This window comes from Myotis yumanensis, unplaced genomic scaffold, assembly GCF_028538775.1.
Source record: "Myotis yumanensis isolate MYYU_CA2020_CCGP unplaced genomic scaffold, mMyoYum1.0.hap1 SCAF_6, whole genome shotgun sequence".
Taxonomy (NCBI): domain Eukaryota; kingdom Metazoa; phylum Chordata; class Mammalia; order Chiroptera; family Vespertilionidae; genus Myotis; species Myotis yumanensis.
Window position 1 is genome coordinate 7,998,923 of NW_027223757.1, and position 21,528 is coordinate 8,020,450.

General features: G+C 36.9%; 1 protein-coding gene across 2 annotated transcripts in view; it reads left to right on the forward strand.

Annotated features, from left to right (window-relative positions):
* SYNE1 (spectrin repeat containing nuclear envelope protein 1) overlaps positions 1 to 21,528 on the forward strand; it is a 384,525-nt gene that overhangs the window by 86,055 nt on the left and 276,942 nt on the right. Inside the window, exons 5-14 of one of the 2 annotated variants that reach the window (XM_070417448.1) lie at positions 2,527 to 2,610; positions 5,087 to 5,107; positions 5,575 to 5,667; positions 7,003 to 7,181; positions 9,080 to 9,276; positions 9,938 to 10,047; positions 13,887 to 13,937; positions 14,768 to 14,875; positions 16,682 to 16,819; positions 17,835 to 17,999. In XM_070417448.1, coding sequence (XP_070273549.1) covers positions 2,527 to 2,610; positions 5,087 to 5,107; positions 5,575 to 5,667; positions 7,003 to 7,181; positions 9,080 to 9,276; positions 9,938 to 10,047; positions 13,887 to 13,937; positions 14,768 to 14,875; positions 16,682 to 16,819; positions 17,835 to 17,999 — 1,146 coding nt within the window. The remainder of the gene's footprint in view (positions 1 to 2,526; positions 2,611 to 5,086; positions 5,108 to 5,574; positions 5,668 to 7,002; positions 7,182 to 9,079; positions 9,277 to 9,937; positions 10,048 to 13,886; positions 13,938 to 14,767; positions 14,876 to 16,681; positions 16,820 to 17,834; positions 18,000 to 21,528) is intronic. The other variant, XM_070417449.1, reaches the window with a different exon arrangement.

The window sequence follows — 21,528 nt, forward strand, 5'->3', positions numbered from 1 at the left end:
CACTTGCAGGAGGAATGGTTCTGAGGCCGATTTTACAGATCTCATAGAGCACCCGGTGGGACCCCCCAGGGGAACTGAGCCCAGTTGCCCACAGTGGGACCCTCCAGAGCACACCCTTCGTTAGCTTTTCCCACTTCCTTGTTTCACTTTTCACGAACCCTCACTCTTGCTTCCTGGGATCATCTCCCCAATAAACTACAGGCAGACAAGTCCTTTCCTCAGGCTCTGCTTTGGGGAAATCGTACAAGACACATGAACAGCCAGTTTGGAAGATACAGATGTATGCATGAACTGCATACGCTGGATAAGTGTTAGTGTGTAAGAGGCATTGAACTGAAATACATACTCCCTTGATTGCCACATATAGCTGGTCATGTGTATATATCCTCCTGAATTATGCTGTTTCCTAGAAGGTTGAAGGAAACCTTATTACAATTCAAATGGATGTATTTAAGAAGTATACTATTCTAAGTGCCAATATAATTCTGACATTAGCATAGGTCAAAACAGACATAACCTGAAAATAACCCAGAGTCACTTCAAAAGGAGAGGAGTTACATGGCACATAATATAGCTGTCAAAATGAATGAAATACAGTGACAGGCAATGACTTCAATGAACCTTAGGAATAAAATATTATGTGGAAAAATAAGTCTCAAAAGATGAATGCAGTGACAACCTATATATAAATGTAATAACTAAAAAAATATTATTTTTAATAATGCATATACATGAAATGAACTTATATAAAAGAAAGGCATTGGACTAGATTTAGTGTGTTGGTTGCCATAGATGTAGGAAGGCAGATAGATGAATGAACTGAATGATGGCGTTATTGGCTTTCATACATAATTTCTGGATCCTGGCTTTGTTCAGTTGGCAGGTTTGTAGGTGCTTTTTACATTATAAAAAAATAACTAATTAAATAAATAACTAGCTCTAGCCAGTTTGGCTCAGTGGATAGAGTGTGGGCCTGCAGACCAAAGGGCACGTGCCTTGCTTGCAGGTTCTCCCTGGCCGGGCCCTGGTCAGGACACACGCAGGAGGCAACAAATTGATGTGTTTCTCTCACTTCAATGTTTCTCTCTGTCTTTCCCTCCCTCTTCCACTCTCTCTAAAAGATCAAAGGAAAAATATCCTCAGGTGAGGATTAAAAACAAACAAACAAACAAACAAGGAAATAAATGGGCCATGTGTGGATCAATGGTAGGACTATGTCATGTATAACAGAGGTTCCAAAGTAAAGAATAAATAAAAGTCAAAAATGTAAAAAGTAAATTTTCTATTTAAATACTTGTTTAGAGTATCATACAATTGTCTGCCTAGTACACTATAATTGGGAAGTAAAAGGTACTCGGTTTGAGCTGCAATGGGGGATTAGTTAGGGTCTTGTGTCACGAAAAGGAAACCAGTTTACCCGCTATGCGATAATGGCGACATTACTGCGCCTCAATTATCCACTTGGTTCCTATCAATGTAAAGGAGGCTAATCCTATCTCCATTATTTAAATTATTTTGAGTTTTAAAATTAGCATTGTGGTACATAGAAAGCACATGATAATTTTAGTAACTCAGACATAAGTAATCAGAACGTACATTTGTGTAGATAATATTTTCATTCTCACAATCCTACATTTTAACCTTGGCCTGTATATTTTGATCATCTAAATCTAGAAATGTTATAACATTGTCAATAACCTTTCATGTCAGTATAACTGGAAAAAAAAAATGGTGAGTTACCAAGAGTACCTTTTCAAAGGCTTAATTTTTTTTAGAGTAGTTTCAGGTTTACAACAAATTTACAAGAAAAATACAGAGACTTCCTGTATACCCCAGGCCCTCACATAAAGGCTACTTTTCATATAAATAGTAGAGGCCCAGTGCACAGAATCATGCACAATTGAGTCCCTTGGCCTGGCATGTGCCCTCTCGAAATCCGGGAGCTCTCGGGGAATGTTGGAGAACTGGTTTTGGCCCAATCCCCACAGGCCAGGCCGAAGGACCCCACTGGTGCACAGATCTGTGCACCAGGCCTCTAGTATGTATATAAGATCTTTGGTTAATCTATCCCTGCCCTTCCCCCTCCCCACTTCCCTCTGAGATTCATCAGTTTGTTCCATGTCTCCATGCCTGTGTGTTAAGCATCTGCCCCCTGGTGGTCATTGGGCATCACAGTTACTGGCTTATCAGCTGGTCACTTAGGCTTTTATATATATAGATTTCCTACTTTATAGGATGGCAGTGTTAGTAGACAGCATAGGAATTTTGTGAATTTCCAGTCTAAGACATACAGAAACCTGAAAGGCCTTTATTGTGTATATCAGTAAACTTTTAAGGTGCTGTGTGGATAATGCCCCTTCATATACCCGCCCATCTTTATAGAAATTAAGTAATGCTGGTTGTTCTTGAATATTCTCCAAGAGTGTTTAAATACACTTAAATAGATCTTATAAGTCTTTCTTTATCTTTTATTGAGCCAACTCCTGAATGTGTGCATTTTGATCTATTCCTGTTCTCCTTTCATAGCCGTGTGAACAAGGACGCCGTATGAAGCGGATCCACGCTGTGGCTAACATTGGCACCGCGCTGAAGTTCCTTGAAGGAAGGAGGGTAAGAGAGACAAAACCAAAACACGTGAGGGTGTGGGCATACAGATGTTTTCAATATTGGCTGCAGAGTGAAAACTCTGCATGTGATCTACACACACATGCAGTATTATTATAAAAATAATTTTAGATTTACAGAAAAGTGGCAAAAAGGGGTACAACGATTTCATGTCTACGCTTCATGCACCTCTCTCTAATGCTAACAACTTATACATAGTACATTACAGAGTACAGTTATCAAAATACGGAACTTCAAGTTGGTCTGATACTATGAACTAAAAGCATAGACATTAGTCTGATTTCATCTGTTTTCCTCCAATGTCTTATTTCTCTTCAGGATACAACGAAGCACACACCTTGCATTTGACCATTTGTCCCTTCCACTCTATGGCACTTGTTCATTCTTTCCTAGTCTTTTATAACTTTGACACTTTTGATAAATGGGGAGTCCGTTATCTTGAAAAATGCTTCTCAATTTTATGATTATATTGAAGTGATGCATATTTTGCAAGAATTCCAAGGAGGTGATATATTCTTGTCTGCATATCATATTAGTGGATATAGGATACTGATAAGTCTCATTGCTGGTCATGTTAATCCTGATCAATGGTAAGGACATTTGCTGTGTTTCTTTTATGGTAAAATTATTATTTTCTCTTTATATTATAACTGAGAAAGAACTTAAGGGAGGTCATTGACCTCAGGCTAATATTCTGTTTATTCTTAAACTTTGCTCACTAATTTTAGCATTGATTATCTTCAGTAATTATTTCTGTGCTGTTTGCCTAATGGTGATTTTATATTTCCCTCATCTTTAATGTAAGAAATTATTATCTTTTTTCCTCCAATTAATTATTCTGTTACTTATTTTAGCACAAACTCGTGGATATTTATTTTATTCTATAGTTTTAATTTATTAGTTTGTTCAAATTTTGGCCATTAAGCGTCTTTAGTCTGGCTCCTGCATATCTTGTATTTTCCTGCCCCAGTCCTTCTCTAAGGCAGCTTGGGCCCTTTAATTAGCAAATGGCATTTAGAAACCCAGATTTGAGTGCTAGGTGTGCTCATTGCTACTGAGGTTTCACCGCTCCCAGGGTCCCCAACAGACAGATCTAGAAAATATGTGTACCAACCTGGGGATATCCCTCTCACGCGCTCACTCACTTCTCCCATATACATGTGTATAAATCATTATTTTAAACGGATACTTCTGTATATATATGTGTATAAACCATTATTTCAAACTGATATTTCAACTCAGCACCACAGGTTTATTCTAGTTTTCCATGCGTGTTTGTTTCTGCTTTCTCTTACAATGAGAATCTGGCTGTAATCTACAATATACTCACTTATTTTTCAACCCTATTATGCACATAAAATAGTTTCAGAATTGCTGGCCCATGTCCTTGTGAGAAACAGATTGACTAACTGGAGAACAGTATTTGCGTGCAGTTCGTTTGGTCCTTATCATTACAATATCCAGCCCAAAGACTGCTTCTAAATTTACTTAGGTTGCTTCTGTTCTTCCTGTCCCTTTTAGTGTTACTCATTGAAATAGAGTTATATTCCATTTTTCAGAACCTCCCCCCAACAGACACATTCTAGTTGACTAATTTGGGGGTGGGGGATGGAGGTGGAATGAGATCATTACTATGATTCTATTAGTAAGAGCAAAAGTTATACTTAGAGAAGTGCCTTCCTCATCCTTACTTCTCCATTATCATTCTTTCCCTTGCATTTCCTTTCACATGTCTAGGTAACTAGTCTCTCTAGCTTCTCATTTATCATGCTTGTATTTCTTTTGCACAGATGAGCAGATGTGTCTTCATATACCACCTTCTTTTTGACATGAGGGGAGTGTGCTATTGATGCACTCTCACACTTTGCTTTTTAAATTTAACAGTATATCCTGGAAACCATCCAAGTCAGCTTGTGGACAGCTTCCTCATTCATCTTCACAGCTGCATAGTATTCCATGGTCTGGATGTACCAGAGTTTATTTAACCACTCTCCTATGAATGAGCACTAGGTTTCTTCTAATATCATTCAAACAGAAACCGTGATGCAACTAATAAAACAGCTAATGAAATTGTGGCTGAGAATTATTGAGCTAGAAGTTTAAGAAGTACTTTATTATTAATTTTGGTCTTTGTTTAGAGATTATGAAAAGGATAAGTAGTTCTAGTTGTATTCTATGGTGATTGACTGAGATAAAATTCATTTTGCTAGAACTGAGGAAATAACTTTTTTGACATGTGTCTTGAATGGTTTATAATTATCAATGCCCCCAATAGGGAACTAAACAATATCAGTTTCTTTCTACTTGACTACTTCTTGGCTTTCATTTGTCTTTAAAATGTATTCTTCAAATAATGCTCTAAATTTACTTCCTACATTTTTATTCCCTTTGAACAAATAATGCTGGTTTTCAAAGATTATTTTTTGTATATATCATCTTCTCCCTTTGCCTTTCATGTCAGTCCATGTACAGAGGATCACCGGTTAGTACAAATTTTAGAATTTTTAACTCCTGACTTTTATAGGTAAAAGAGAACCTAAGTTTCATGCTATTTGGTAACAAACTTCAAAGTAAGTGCATCTTCTTAAATTATTCATCACAGTTTCTTTTAAGTCCCAGTCAAGTTTTGAATGTAATGAATAACCTTTTCTTTTTTTTTCTGTCTGGTATTTTGTTGGTAATCCCTTGCATGATGTCATATTTTTCAATTTGAAGTTTTTAATTTCATTTTGTGGTTAATTTTATTGTGTGCACCTAATGAATGCTCCTGAAATTCCCACTGAAACCATGTGTTTGTTGCTTTTATTATGGCTCACCCTACTTACTCGTGTGTATCACTACACAGGCATGACCAAGTCTTATTGATATCTAATAAAGTGCGCATCATTGCATAATGAAATGGGTTATAATCTCTAGTGCATTGCTAGCACAGTGTTTCTTTTTAAACAGATCAAATTAGTCAACATTAACTCCACTGATATTGCCGACGGCCGACCCTCAATAGTTCTGGGACTGGTGTGGACCATTATTCTCTACTTCCAGGTATTGTGCCAGAGCTCCCTTATTAGTTGATATAAGGTCATGGAGGGAAGTAATGGTGGGCATTTTAATAATGCTGTCATTTGTCTTACTTTTGAGGTTGATTCTCAAGCTGGTAGAAATCTGACCTTCACGCATACATAGGTTTTTGGTAGCAGAATTTCCTCCTCTTCTCTCTAAAGCAGTTGTACATGTACCTCCTTGAAGAATTCTGGCATAAGTACCCAATCTGGAAAGTGGGCAGGACGCAGTGAAGATGAAATATTGCTATAGCAAGTTCAGAACATTTTTCTTTGTCTGAAAGGAAGCAGGTCTATGCTCCTGTTAGACATTAAGGAGAGAAATTAACCTGCCATCCCATCCAGAATAACAGTTCTAGCCTTCATTTCTTACAATATATTTTTTATTGATTTCTGAGAGGAAGGGAGAAGGAGAGAGAGATAGAAACATCAATGATAAGAGAAAATCATTGATTTGCTGCCTCCTGCATGCCCCATACTGAAAATCGAGCCCACATCCCAGGCATGGGCCCTAACAGGGAATCAAACTGTGACCTCCTGGTTCATAGGTCAATGCTCAACCACTGAACCACACTGGCCAGTCTAGCTTTCATTTTTTAGAGCAGCTTTATGTTTACAGCAAAATTGAGCCTAAGGTACAGAGATTTCCTCTATAACCCTACACCCACACATGCATTGCCACCCCATAATCAACATCCTGACCAGAGCCATATTTTTTTCAGAATTAATGAGCCTATATTGACACATCATTATCATTCAAAATCTGCAGTTCACATTAGGCTTCCCTTTTGGTGTTATACATTCCATGAGTTTGGATAACTATTAGGTTTTATTTATTAATTCACATGGATTAGAGTGTTTATTACTGTGTATAAGACACAGAAATGTAGTTCTAAATACAGCAAGAAGTTGAAGGAGTAGAACATCCATCCATCCTGCCCTTTAAAAACTTACCTTTTGTCAACAGTGTTAAGGGAGTTAAGATAAAGCATTTTTAAAAAATATATTTTATTGATTTTTTTACAGAGAAGAAGGGAGAGGGAAAAGAGAGGGATAGAGAGTTAAAAACATAGATGAGAGAGAAACATGGATCAGCTGCCTCCTGCACACTCCCTACTGGGTATGTGCCCGCAACCAAGGTACATGCCCTTGACCAGAATTGAACCTGGGGCCCTTGAGTCCGCAGCCCAACGCTCTATCCACTGAGCCAAACTGGTTAGGGCAAGATAAAGCATTTTTAGTTGGAAAAGTAAAACATCCAAGGAAATAAGAACAAAGATAATTCCTAAATCTTCGCCCACCTTTGCCGCCCACATAGATCGAGGAGCTGACCAGCAACCTGCCGCAGCTGCAGGCCCTGTCCAGCAGCACGTCCTCCGTGGACAGCACGGTCAGCTCCGAGGCCGCCAGCCCCCCCAGCAAGCGGAAGGTGGCCACCAAGATCCAAGGAAACGCCAAGAAGGCTTTGTTAAAGTGGGTTCAGTACACAGCAGCCAAGTAAGTCCCGGGCGTTGGGTTGCATTTGAAACCCTTGAAGAACGAGAATTACCAATGCATACCGCGTGCATCTTCCCATGACTGCAAAATTTGAAAAGGCATTTGAGTGAATGGCTTTGCTTCAGGTCTCGTGTCATTCTTTCCTTGAGCTAAAATTTAAATACTAATACTCTAGGAAAATGCTGTAATAAAACCAGTTCCTTCTTCATTTATGTCACTAGGTCTGATTAAGTCATTTAATCCCTACACTTTGATTAGTAGCATGCGGGATAATTCTATTAAAGTCATTGCTTTGGACTTTTGCTCCTCTTAAATAACCTTTACACAAGTAAATTTAAGATTTAAACTTGGTTATCTCATTGTAAGACTATTGGATTCCCTTTAGTAATAATGTGAACTAAGGTTCACATTTTGAAATATTACGTTATTATTTCCTGAAAGTTTCTAGCAATTTTATTTATTCATTTTAGGCTTTGGTTTCATCTTCTAGCTGGAATGTGGATTTCTTTGTCAACTTCAGCTTTATGGCTGAATAATTTGCTTCTAGTTTTGTTTCCTTCTAGGTATAGTGAATTTACATGTGTGTACATTTATGTGATAATGCTGGGTAGAAAAATACTACTTTGAAAAAGTATCTTTTTGTAGCAATTTCAGTAGAGCTTTCAATTGAGCATAGCAATATTTTATGGCAAGATCTGTTCACATAGAAGCTGTGCTTTTGTATGATTTTCCTAAATGACATGTAAAATGAACTCACTTTCTGTTTTGTTTTGGGTGCCTAAATCTAATCTGAATCTTATTCTTCACTTCCGGAAAATAGTTGTAAACAAGCACTTATCATTATAAAATATTGAGGCCCTAAACACAGGGAGTTCTATTTTTAAAGTGTTTGAAAAGCCAAAATAAGGAAAGACAAAAACAAACATAGAGAAGATATAATTAGTGTTACTAAATTATGTAGTTTTTAAGTGAGGAAATGTGGGCAAAGGGAAAATATAGATAGAAAAGTAAGATGGATCCAGAGGCGAATGTATAAATGAATAAATAACAGAACATTCTGCCCAATCTTGGTGGATATTGGCCAGTATGTCAGCTGAAGAAATTATAAATGTTCTACCAAAGACAGAAACTCTAAGAGAACTAGGACAGGATTCAAGACTACTTGACAAATACTGAAGTCTTACAAAATTGTTTTTTAAATATTTGTGAGAAAGCCAGTGATTATATCTTATGATGCTATTTTTAGGACAATGTATTTTATGAAAGCTGAATGTACATTGCTAAAACATAATTTAAAGTAAATCTTAAGTTTACTGAGATAAAAATTAAGGGCATTTATGAACTTTTGATGCTAATCAGTTTATCAGATATGTTTTTTGCTTCAGTTCATGGAAATTTTGAGAATATAGGGTAAAAAAAGAGAACTGAGTGATGTTACTTCATCTAATGTCTATTATATTATGTCTATTATAACCTGTGCATGTACAACACAATCTGCTTATCATTATTATTTAAAATGTTATTTTTATATATGTTTTTATAATTTGACCATTATTTTGCTAGACATTTTAATCTAAACTAGTTTTCTTTAAAATGTGCTTTCAATTGAGTATCTCTATCACTGAAAAATCTAATATAAAAATCTTTAAGTATGGCACTAGAATTTCTGCATCTTAACTTCTTACCCTCTAAAATATTGTTTTGCTTAATTTTTCTCAAAACCAGTTAACTAACATAGCTAGCCCCATATCATTTATTGTTTAAGAGAATTGGATTTTGCATGAGGCCCCGTATCATTTATTGCTTAAGAGCATTGGATTCTGCACGAGGCCTTGAGAAAAAAATGAATATTATCTATTCAGACTGTGACATCTTTCTATTTTTTTAATCTCATGAAGGCAGACTGGAATAGAAATCAAAGACTTTGGGCGGAGTTGGAGGAGTGGGGTTGCCTTTCATTCAGTCATCCATGCTATTCGGCCAGAGCTAGTGGACTTGGAGAGGGTGAAAGGAAGGTCCAACCGAGAAAACCTGGAGGAGGCTTTCACCATTGCTGAAACGGAGCTGGGGATCCCCAGGTTACTAGATCCTGAAGGTACATTCAATAGCGTTTGCCCAACTCAGTAGACTTGTATGTTTTACACACAGAAATTACACATGATTTTCATGCCTCTCTGATAGGACAGAGAATTTGAGAACAGCACAAATATAAATAATATCTCCCTGTATTGATTTTCATCTTGAAAAATATTTACTGCTATAATTGGTAACACACTATAGCTCTATCGCTCCAAATGACACTTTGATATCGTGGCTCTATATTTGGGGGGGGGATGTCTATATTTGGCCAGATGTAGTTATGCAAGCTAGATAGTCACTTGTTATTAAGTGCCCCGTCTGTGTTTTAAATGCTACCCACTCACCGCAATTCTGAAACTTACCTATTTTGTGTATTTTATTAATTAGAAGAATGCCTGAATAGCCAAATAGTATCTCAGGGTTTTGATCAATTAATGTTGAGATTTCAATGAAACAAGTGCTACTTTTCTAAAAGCTCTTAAAATGTCATCCTTATGAATTATACAATTTCTACCATGTATGATTCAGACTACATTTGTCCCCCAAAAATATTTCTAAATGTCAATTATATTTTTCTTCTGCCTTTAGTATAGTGCTTTTGGTAGATTGGCTAGATTTCAAAGCTTATATCATTATAATCTAATTAACATAAATTAATTTCTTTTTGGTTTTTCCAGATGTTGATGTGGATAAACCAGATGAGAAGTCTATTATGACCTATGTAGCCCAGTTTCTGAAACACTATCCTGACGTCCACAATACAGGCACTGATGGGCTAGAGAATGATGTAAGTATTGGCTTTTCTTTAAGTATTGATATGCACTCAATGACAGTAACTCAGATATTTAAGCATGCTGTTTCCAAAAAGTTAAATTGCAATGCCTATTTCTATTGAGTAAAGAATAGATATCACCGATTTTGGAGGTGATCAGAGGGAAAGACTTCTCTGATTTGTATGTTGACTATGACAGAAAAGGCAATATTAAGTGCTGGAAATGTAACACTGATAAGTTAAAATTGAGGAAAGATATTGGTATTGGGAAACATTGTTTTAGTAATTTAAGGATGGAAGACATTTCGTACCCATCTCATCATGTGTGCATCTAGATCTTGAATCCACTGTTCTATTCAATCTGATGAAAACTAATTTTGACTTTTAGACTTTATTATATAAATTACTGTTTACATCACACAGGGCAAATCTGTAAAAGTTCTAATTATTCACCATGGTTAGATTTTTTAGCCTTTCAATAGTTTAAATAACATTCACATATTTTCATACTGCTCACATGACATATGCTTATTGTAATAATTAAAAACAAAATTTGAAAAAAAGAAATTATCTCTGTTCGACCTTCTACAGAGAATGTATTCTGGAAAATCATTTAATGTGATAGTGTGATATCCAAACATTTCTCTATGTATTTATAGGCACATATAATATTTTAACAAAAATAGAATCACAGTATACATACAATTTTAAATTTCCTTTTCATTGTACAAAACTTTTCAATGTCATTCTCTCTAGGTCTTCTTATATATGTACAGTAATTTATTTATTCAATTTTAATTTTTGGAAATTTCTGATGTTTTGCTGATATTAACAATGCTTCTGTCAACAATTTTTCAATAAAGCATTGTTTTATAGTTCTGTCTTAGAGATGTACCTCCTAGGCTAAAGACTAACAGATTTTTAATGCTTTTTGAAACTTTTTTCTTTTCAAATCCCTTGTAGGAAAGTTTATCCTATTTTATACTTTATCAGCCGTGGGCAAACACGGCCCGCGGGCCGGATCCGGCCCGTTTGAAATGAATAAAACTAAAAAAAAAAAAGACCGTACCCTTTTATGTAATGATGTTTACTTTGAATTTATATTAATTCACACAAACACTCCATCCATGCTTTTGTTCCGGCCCTCCAGTCCAGTTTAAGAACCCATTGTGGCCCTCGAGTCAAAAAGTTTGCCCACCCCTGCTTAGCTAGTTCACCAGAAAGCCTGTTTTCTCAGGCTTTAACAACAATGGATATTACCGTTTTCCTAATTTGTTAAAAGTAGTATTTTTTTTATTATGGATAATTTATTATAAGGCAAAACGACACCAGGGAAAGTAACAAATGGAATTTTCAAAATGTGTTAAAAACAATCCCTCTGTCTTTATTGCTTACATCTCATCTAGAGTTTTCAGAGCAGTTTGAGAACATGATGAAGAGCAACAGCAAAAACAAAAGAACAAAATAAAATACGTTTTCGAAATAAACTCAGAAACAGGTTTGAGGAGGGAAAAGGCCAGGGGAACATAGCCCAAACTTTTCAAATAGGAAAAGGCTTTGCACTAATAGAAATCAGCGACTTCATAAGAGAATTAAGCAGAACCTCTGTCACTGGTTGCTTGGATGAAGTTAATCCGGCATTTGATAGAACTATAGTAGTTTCTTAAAAACTACAGATTCAGGAAACCTTTTTTGTTCCTTGCCAGGATTAGGGCAGAAACATGGACCGCCTGAGTGACTAACTTACCAATGGCTAGCAGAGTAATTGTCCCTACGGACCATCCCAGGAGGCCAAAGCTCAGACTCTGTGCAAATCCCAGCATAGATATCCAGTCACGTGCTTAGGGCCATTGGGAGATCTCTGGGTTTTTGAGAATATAATCAGGCAGGGGTGCTGCTATGTAAATGAGAAACTCTAAAGAAAGCACGTTAGACAACACAGCATCGAGAAAATCAGCTTTCTCTCTGATTTTCAAATCTAACATCTTTGTTACCCAATTGGATTTATTTCTGATCTGGTTTTAGAGTTCGTAGGATTTTAATTTCTGACATTAATCATCTCTCTGGATGAGTAAATTTGGTGGCTGGGAAAGTCTGAGGAACAAAAGGGGGTGCTTTTCTAATGCTCACAAACAGGAATTTAAAACAAAAACCCTTAGAGACTTGAAACACACACACACACTCCTGGCATAAGCTTGTTAATGTACTTTACTAAAGAGGCTGTATTTCCCTGAGATCATTCTCATTATCTGAAACAAAAGTCTGCTTGTTCTTTTAAAAATACCCTCTGTTCCTTTCCTAAAAAGTGGATGTGAATGATTTCTACAGGGTTATTTCAAAAATTAATTTTGAGAAAAATATATTTTAAACTTTGCCCCTTTTTAATGTGGCATTTGTGAAGTTGGGCATAACCACCTAAAATGATTATTTTGAGTAGAAAAATATATATTTTCATGATGTAAAGTCATTTAATGAAGCTAAATGACCTAATTTTGCCTCATGAACCATGAAGATTTTATAGACTATCCCTGTGGGGGCTATTGATGCCATCACTTCAAATACTCAGTACTTGTCTACGCAAGTCTTAGTAAATAGTGTTTTTTTTTTTAATCAATTTTTAAAATATTGGCATCAATATATCTACCAGGCTTCCATTTTTGGTGTAATTGATTTCTACGTCCTCTTTATGAATTTATCTAAATAATTTTATTTAAATTAGATACCATTTTAAATGAAATTTTCTTTCTTGGAATATACACAATAATTTTTCTACCTCAATCAATAAAACAGATAAAGAAACTTTTAGCTAAAGATATTCCTTGGATAATCAGTACTCAATGGTAAATAAAAAAAAATAGTCCTATTGATCCCATGTGTCTCACCAATTAAATGTTCAGTTGTTTATCACTTATTCCTTCTCTCATTGCAACAAATATTACTGGCTGCTTTCAGAAGCATGGCATTGCCTTAATTGTTGATATAGAGACAGAGAGAGATGCATACTCTGATCATATTTTTAGAGAGAAAAAAATAAACAAATCCACATACCTTTTCTTGACATTGTTCTTTTTTATTTATTATTATTTTTTATTGATTTCAAAGAGGAAAGGAGAGAGAAACAGAAACATCAACGATGAGAATCATTGATTGGCTGCCTCCTGCACACCCCGCACTGAGGATCGAGCCTACAACCTGGCCTGTGCCCTGACGGGGAAGCGAACCATGACCTCCAGGTTTACAGTTGACGCTCAACCACTGAGCCATGCCGGCCAGGCTACATTATTCTTTTAAAAAGTTTAAAATTTCAAAATGTATTTATAAAAGACATTTATAAAATGCATATATTGCCATATATGACTATTACAAATTAAAATGAAAACATCAAATGCCAGAATACTACATTGCCTTATTGGATTCAAACATTTGATACTTCAAAAGTTATGAAAACAAAACAAAAACACACACAAAAAAACTTAGGAAGCCCTAGCCGGTTTGGCTCAGTGGATAGAGCGTCAGCCTGTGAACTGAAAGGTCCCAGGTTCAATTCAGGTCAAGGGCACATGTCCGGGGTTGTGGGCTCAATCCCTAGTAGGGGGCGTGCAGGAGGCAGCCAATTCATGATTCTCTCTCATCATCGATGTTTCTTTCTCTCTCTCCCTCTTCCTTCCTCTCTGAAATCAATAAAAATATATTTTTAAAAAACTATGAAAAACATCTTAAAGTAACTATACCCTTAAAATTAGTATCTATTTATTTATAGACAAATGCTTCCCCATTGTTCTTTTCTTGTTTCCTATATAATTTTGTCCCTGATTTATATTATTTTCCTATATATTATCTTTTCATATTGTTAGGAAATATTTCCAGATTTCCTACTTTTTGCAAATTCTATCCAAAATCTTAAGGTAAGATTTAAGTGACCTTGAATTAGTGACTTCTTTCAAGCATCCTCCATTCCATAGTTAGCCATTCTTTTGCATGTATTTGCTTTTATATACACATTTCTTTTAATACCTTAATTCTGTTGTTTTCTTTTCCATTCTATTAGAACAAATAACACATGTAACTATTACAGAATGTTAATTACAATCTAAGCCACTCCCATGGACTTTTCCACTAATCTTTAAATATATAATGACATCAATTAATACCTCTTGAATAACACTTAATAGCACTAATAAAAATGAAACCTTACAGTGATAATATTTGTTTTTATTATATTTGAAATGGAAAATAAAATTAAAGACTTTTTTTTATTTTAAATAATTAAGAAGGAAGTCATTAATTGAAATAGGTAAGTATTCAGTTAATTTATAATCCTGAGTGAATCGCATCTCTTCTGCCCAGTGTTGGGTCACATGGTTTAGTAAAGTTCACACGGTTTAGTAAAATTTTCTTGCTGGGAATACACCCAATATACTTTTCTACTTCAACCATTCCTTTTAAGACATTCCCTTTTTGTAAACATTTTCTTAATTAAATTAGTGTGTGTGTGTGTGTGTGTGTGTTTGAGAGAAAAAATAGAGATAATTTTAGTATTCAAATAAAATTAATGTACTTTTACAGAATTCACTCTTGATTTTTATTCTCCAATAAGGCGTGATGGTGGGGAGAGAGAAGAGTTTCAGAGACAATTGAATGATTGAATATTACGTCTACTCTAGGATCAATCTGGTATTAATCAGCAATTAAATGCACAGTTACTAATAAAATTATAACATCTGCTGGTTCCTAGAGAGAAGACAGGCTAATGCTGAAGGAAACGAAAGTTTGGATAGAGCAATTCGAAAGAGATTTGACAAGGGCACAGATGACAGAAGCAAACTTGCAGGATAAATATCAGGTAATGCATGAAAAAGAGACTGCAGTTTTTAAAAGCTTTGCACGAGTAAGATTCATATATGTCATTTAACCTATGTTTAATATTTCAAGTGAGATGAATGAAAAAAAGTCCATAAAGAAATCATACGCATTATCTTGCTTGCATGCGATTTAATAATTGTGTTTCTACATAAATAAGTGGTTTGAATTGTGTGGGTCCATACTGTGTATACGGCTCTGAGGCTGCGTGACTTTTCCAGAACTCAGAGTCTTATAAATAACCCAGAACACAAATACCTAGTTGTTTTTATAGAAGTCATGATTTTGCAGATGTCACATAACAACAAAAGAAATCCACCAAAAAATGGTTTCAATACCAAATTAAAAAATACTACAGAATAAGCAGAATTGAATACAGGATTGCGCCGTGCGTATTTGGAATGGGCCCATTAATGGGACCAGTTTCTACAGCCACCTGCCTGCATTCAGGTGAGGCCAGGCCAGGCTGGTGGTTGTTTTCCCCAGTCATGTTACACTGTTATTAACTGGACTTGCTTCCAATTTCTACTTCCAAGACACAAAATCATGCGACAGGCTTCCCAATGAAATTGTGACTTATTCTATGCAGCATTGACATTTTCATCATATTTAAGGTAGTGTTGCATTTTAGTAGCAAAGCTATACTATAGTGTACATTATATTTCAATCATTTGCACTACAAAAAAGGTATCATGATATGAGAGAGCCAACATGGCAAACAATAAAAGATTTCTCTATTGCATTAGTGTGTGACTTCATATAACCATATCTACAAAGTGTGCCTGAATTTAGATGGATGATGCCACCGATACGACATTTGATAAAGTTGGCAAAGCAGACAATGTGTAGGATATGCTTTTTTTTGCTTTGAAATTCAATGAAATCTTTTCCCCCAAAAAATAAAATTTTCTGGGACGAGCTCCATTAAAATAAATGATTAAACCAGTAAATTGAGAATAGAAATGCAAGGATGGAGTACATGTACTTATTTGGTCCATTATTGAGTTTTAGTTTTAACATAAATTGTCATAAACGAAATTTCAAGTTGTAAAAGTACCTGTTGCACAGGTGCTATTTTATAAATCGGAACCAAAGGATTAGAAAAGCACAAAACAGAAACACTCCTCTGGTGATCACCAGTTTTGTGAAATAGGGTTAGAGATCATCTGAAATCTGAACAGAGGGAACATTTCCTTTTGTTTGTGGGTTTGTGTGTCATCAACATTTTCTATCTGTTTCCACTTTCAAACAATAGTGTATTTTCCAGTTTTTCCATGCATAGAATTTTGTGGAATAAAATTGAAGATTGATTTTGTGTTTTGGTAATTTTTTATTGCATTAAGTTACAGGAATAGGAGTACCTGTGGTAAAATATTGATTCACCATCTCCCCCCAGTGTTCTTTACGTAGATTTACATGTGTGTTCGCTCTGAGATTTAGACATTCTTTTTAGATGTGTTTGTTATCTGTTAAACTCTGCAGGGCCAGCCTCATGTTCTTTAACATCATTACACATGTTAGTGGTATTTTCAATTCACATGTGAACATGGAGTCACCTTTTAGGATGTGTTCATTTACGATAAAATGTGTAGAGAGTACTTAGCCTGGGGCCTGGCTCATGGTCAGGGCATGATGAATGGTAGCTGCTATTCTTATCGTGTCTGTTATTGTTATTATCAACAACATATATTGAGTGTTATCCAAATATAAAAGGTTGTTATTTAGGAAATGTCGTTTCCTTTGCTTTTTTTGACTCGTTGCCATGTTGTTGCTGTTTTTCCTCTTCTAGTCATTCAAGCACTTCAGAGTCCAATATGAAATGAAAAGGAAACAGATTGAACATTTAATACAACCATTACAGAGAGACGGTAAATTGTCACTTGACCAAGCATTGGTGAAACAGTCCTGGGATCGAGTGTCCTCCAGGGTGAGTTCCCCCACGATTAACTTCATGGGGCTTACATAATTTAGTCAAGAACATTTTCCATCACCCTTTTCTACACTGTGATGTTGCATCAGGTCCCCTGCCTCTGCCTGAGGTAGGAAAGGCTTTACTGTGGGAAAATATTTGTCCTTTAAGTTAATGGAAGTGCTACTATAACACCTGTCCTGCCTCGGCTGCCCTACATGGGCTGTCACCATTGGCCACATGACAGACTGAAATCTTGGAAGACCATGAGGGCTACTTCCCACTTTACACAAATTAACTCTGGGTTGTTTAACACTGGAGCCTTCATAACTTCTCCATTTTCCATAATCATGTTTCATCAATAGTTAATAATCTCTTCATATTCATATTCATTTTTATATTCTTTAATTTAACCTATCTTCTTATCTGGTCTTTCATGAACCTGAAGGAAAATTGCTCAGTAACTTTTGCAAACTTAAAGACCAAGATTTCAAAACCTGTGACATTTCTATCACTAATGGGGCTATTTGCCTTGAACTTTCCTATTTTCTTTGTTTCTATAATCTATTTTTCTCATAAATTTCATCAAATACTGGCTTAGTTTCTAAGTACCTTACCCTATTCTACCTGGCATTCCATCAAGCTGGAAAAAGGTGTTTGAGAACTGACTGAAGTGGAAGACATGCAGACATGGTTCAGAATTATATAAAAAGAATCCTGAACACTTGTCTGCCTCCAGAGATGTCTAGATGACCCTGGTTTTTCTGATTCCTGGCATGTGGGGTGATCCACATGAGCTGGTGCGTAAATTCCTGCATCCCTGAGCATATCCGCACCCCAGTCCTTGTACTGCAATTTCCTCCCCATTCGCAAAGCATCAGATTGAACACAGATAATTTCTTACTTGATATTTATTAAGTTAACCTGAAATGATTAACGTAAAGCTTTATGTAGGCTTTAAAATCATTTGGGGGAATTTTAGGAATTGCCTCTGTATTAGAGATAAATCAGTCTTTCTTCTTTTGCATTTCAGCTCTTTGATTGGCATATACAGCTGGATAAATCTCTCCCTGCGCCTCTGGGCACTATAGGTGCCTGGTTGTACAGAGCAGAGGTGGCCCTGCGGGAGGAAATAACCATTCAGCAGGTCCATGAGGAAACCGCCAACACAATACAGCGGAAGCGTGAGCAGCACAAGGTAAAAACGCTGATCAGGAGCATAATGTGGTGTGGAGATGTGGCCTGTTTAGAACTCACATTGACCGGCTTCCCGGGCGTCCATTCCTACTGATTCAGAAATGTCACACTGTGTATACAGCTCTGAGGCTTCGTGACTTTTCCAGAACTCAGAGTCTTATAAATAACCCGGAACACAAATATTTAGTTATTGCTTTTATAGAAGTCATGATTTTGTAGATGTCACATAACAACAAAAAAATCCACCAAAAAATGACGTTAGTGCCAAACTGAAACTCACTGTAGAATAAGCCGAATGGAATACAGGATTGCGCCGTGAGTATTTGGAGTGGGCCCATTAATGGGATCAGTCTCTACAGCCACCTGCCTAGTTCCACACGATTGCATTCAGGTGCAGGCAGGCTGGTGGTTGTTTCCCCACCTGGTTACACTGTTATTCATTGGATTTTGGTTTCCAGAAAAGTCTGGGTCACGTCCATGTTGAGATTCCCAGAATATTGAAAATAGGGGGAAATGCTAAAGCCGTGTTACACTAATAACACCACTTTAAGCAATTAGCAGTTCACTCTAAAGACAATTCCAAAATTGTTTTCATGTAAATCCTGTAACAAAACAATGCTTAACCAATGTGAATATTTCATACAAAAGGAGTCCCATAGGGTTGTACCAGTAAGTGTAGAATGCATACAGATTGCGGGTGAATGTGTCAGTTCAGCTAATACGCACCAGGGAGACTGCTGAAGGTGCCTCCAATCCAGAGGTTTGAGAAACAGCATGTATTTGTGGTTCATTAAAAGACTTACATCTAATTGAAATGCTCCACCAAAGAGAAAATGCCCTACAATAACAACTCTGCTGTTTACTGGTGTGAGAGATGTAGCAGAAATCTTAATTCAGCGTATACTCGAGGCGGCATCTGCCCCTGATGGGGTATGGATTTAAATTGGATGCATGCTGTTAGTCTTCTCAGTGATTATAGGATTTGAGGTTCTTCCTGACTCTTCTGGCTCCCTGGAGAGAGAGAGACCCTGTGCCAACCACTGAGTGTGCAGCCGGAAGCATCTCTCTGCCAAAGAGCAATAAACAACCATGAAAACCAGAAGTGAACGGGAGTGGGACAGAGGGGAAGGGGAATCAGAGATGATGGTTATCTGAGACTGAAAACCAGACAGGGCTAGACTGAAAGCTAGGGAACGGGATGAGAAGACAATAGGAAGCGAGCAGAGGCAGGTAGGGGCTAAGATGAAGTTCCAGGCAAGCTTCCAGAATGATCTTTTTACTGAGGTAGGAACTCACACTAGATCTGGGCATAGGTATTTGAAGTCGTAGACTCATAAAGCAATGTAATTGTCAATTATAAGGTAAATTTTCATTCATTCAAAATATATTTATTAGGTGCCTATAGTAAGCTAAGCTTTGGTGATGTGAGAAATGTGAATCATGGTTAGGATAACTAAAATTATAGACTTTTCTCAAAAGCAGAAAAATCAGTTCATCAATTTGGTATCAGTACTCTGCTCTGCTATATTGGGCTCACTTGAAAATGCAGTAAATTGAGAAAAGCACAATAGAGGACTCATCAATATGTCAGCAAGAGTGTTTGAGAATATTATCTTCACATCCCAGTCCCAAAGTAATTACGGCTCATGCCATGAAAACTTAAATATATCCTCAAGATTTAGAATTCTTGATTTTATGCATTCATCACTTTTTTCTAATATAACACATGACAATCTTTCACTACTTAATATATATGCAGTCTTTGAAAGTTGAATTCAGATAAATATATTTTTCAAGAGTTCATTTTATGTTTTGACCAATATTTTTGTTATTTTTTTAAATTAACTTATATGTATGTAGAAACATGCTTATTCTGGAAAACAAGCTACACCTCTATAAGCTTTTCTGTTTTTCAGATGCCCTAATACTCAGTTATCTAGAAAGCTAACAACAATAATCATAGCTAATTACACTTGAGGATTTAGCCATCTTTCAGTCCTAAGTACTTAATTTTGCTAAGCACTTGGCATTGGGGATATGAAATAGGTATTATTATTCTCATTTTGCAAGTAAGTAAACTTTGGGCAGAGAAAGGTTATGTGCCTTGTCTAAGGTCACATAGCTGATAATCCAGGTTTTTTAAGTACTAAGTTCAAAATGTGCCCACAAAACTAGTGCATATTATAATACACGTAGAGTGATTGAACCTAATTAGTTTTGATTAGTAGCATTGCTTTGACAAAGTAAGTCTTTCCGTCTTTAAGGAATCATGAGAATAGTCATCAGATTCTAACCATCCTCACTACAGTTACTGACCCTACCTAGATGACTTTCCTTCCTTTCTTAGACATTTTATTCTCTGGATGACAACACAAGCCATTACTTTTAATAACTTCAGTAACCTGTAGGTGATCTTCCAATATCCTAGCCTCTCCTCTCGCTGAGCGATCCTATCCTGCACCCTAACCTAGCCACTCACTGCACAGGCACAGTCTCTAGACCTTGTCATCACCAGTAACTGAAACCCCTCCACAGTCTGTTTCTCAGCATCTCACAATCCACGCAAAGTCGCCCCACTCCCAAGTCTTCATTTCCTCTGTGCCCTATCCTACTGCCATTTTACTGCCCGCATCCTCCCCGTGCCATCCATTAGGTCCCTTTGTACTCTGCTAAATTCAGTTCTCCGTCATTCAGATCACCCCTTGTACACACGCTGCCCACCTCATCTAGGTCTCACTTTGTCCTACTCCCCTGGTTAAAGCACAGCCCTGGTGAAAGCCCACGCTCCGCCTAGCTCCTGCCCACACACGCAGCTGACTGTGGCTCAGAAAATCACCCCGGCCGCGATGACTAACCCAGGTGGGCCCTTCAGGCTGCTGGCACTCCAAAGGCATTTCCCGACTCCATTCCCTCTCTGTTCCTGGGACAACTATTTCATACCTTGTCTCCTCAAACCGTCCACACCTCCTCCCCACTCCTTACTCTTCGCTGCTGACAGGGCTTCCTATTTCTCTGGGAAAATAGAAGCAATCAAAAAAGAATTTCCGCAAGCTCCCACGACCACAGCATCCCACCTACGTGCATCTGTGCTTGGATCTCCGTCCTCACTTCTGTTACTATGGATGGACCATCTGTGCTCCGAGCGAAGGCCCACCCGCCCCACGTGCACTAGATCCCATCCTCCCTGCTCCTCTGCAGAGGGCAGTTCCCCGAGGGCTCCCCTTCTCTATGGCTTTTCTCTCTCTTTTGCTGGATATTTCCTACCCACATAAAGTAGGCTGCTATTTCTCTCATCCTAAAAATTCTTTTTCTTTAAAAAAATAAAAGAAAGAAAACATGTCTCTTTCCTACCTATACTTTCCCATCTGGCTACTGCCCATTTTTCCTCTTTCCTTTTACAACAGCAAAGCTCTTGGAAAGAGTTGTCTATGCTTTCATTTTGGCTCCAAAACACTCTCCCCCCATTCTTCCCAGAACCCATTCCAACCAAATTATCCCTAGCAATGCTGTCCATCCCAAGCAGGGATCTC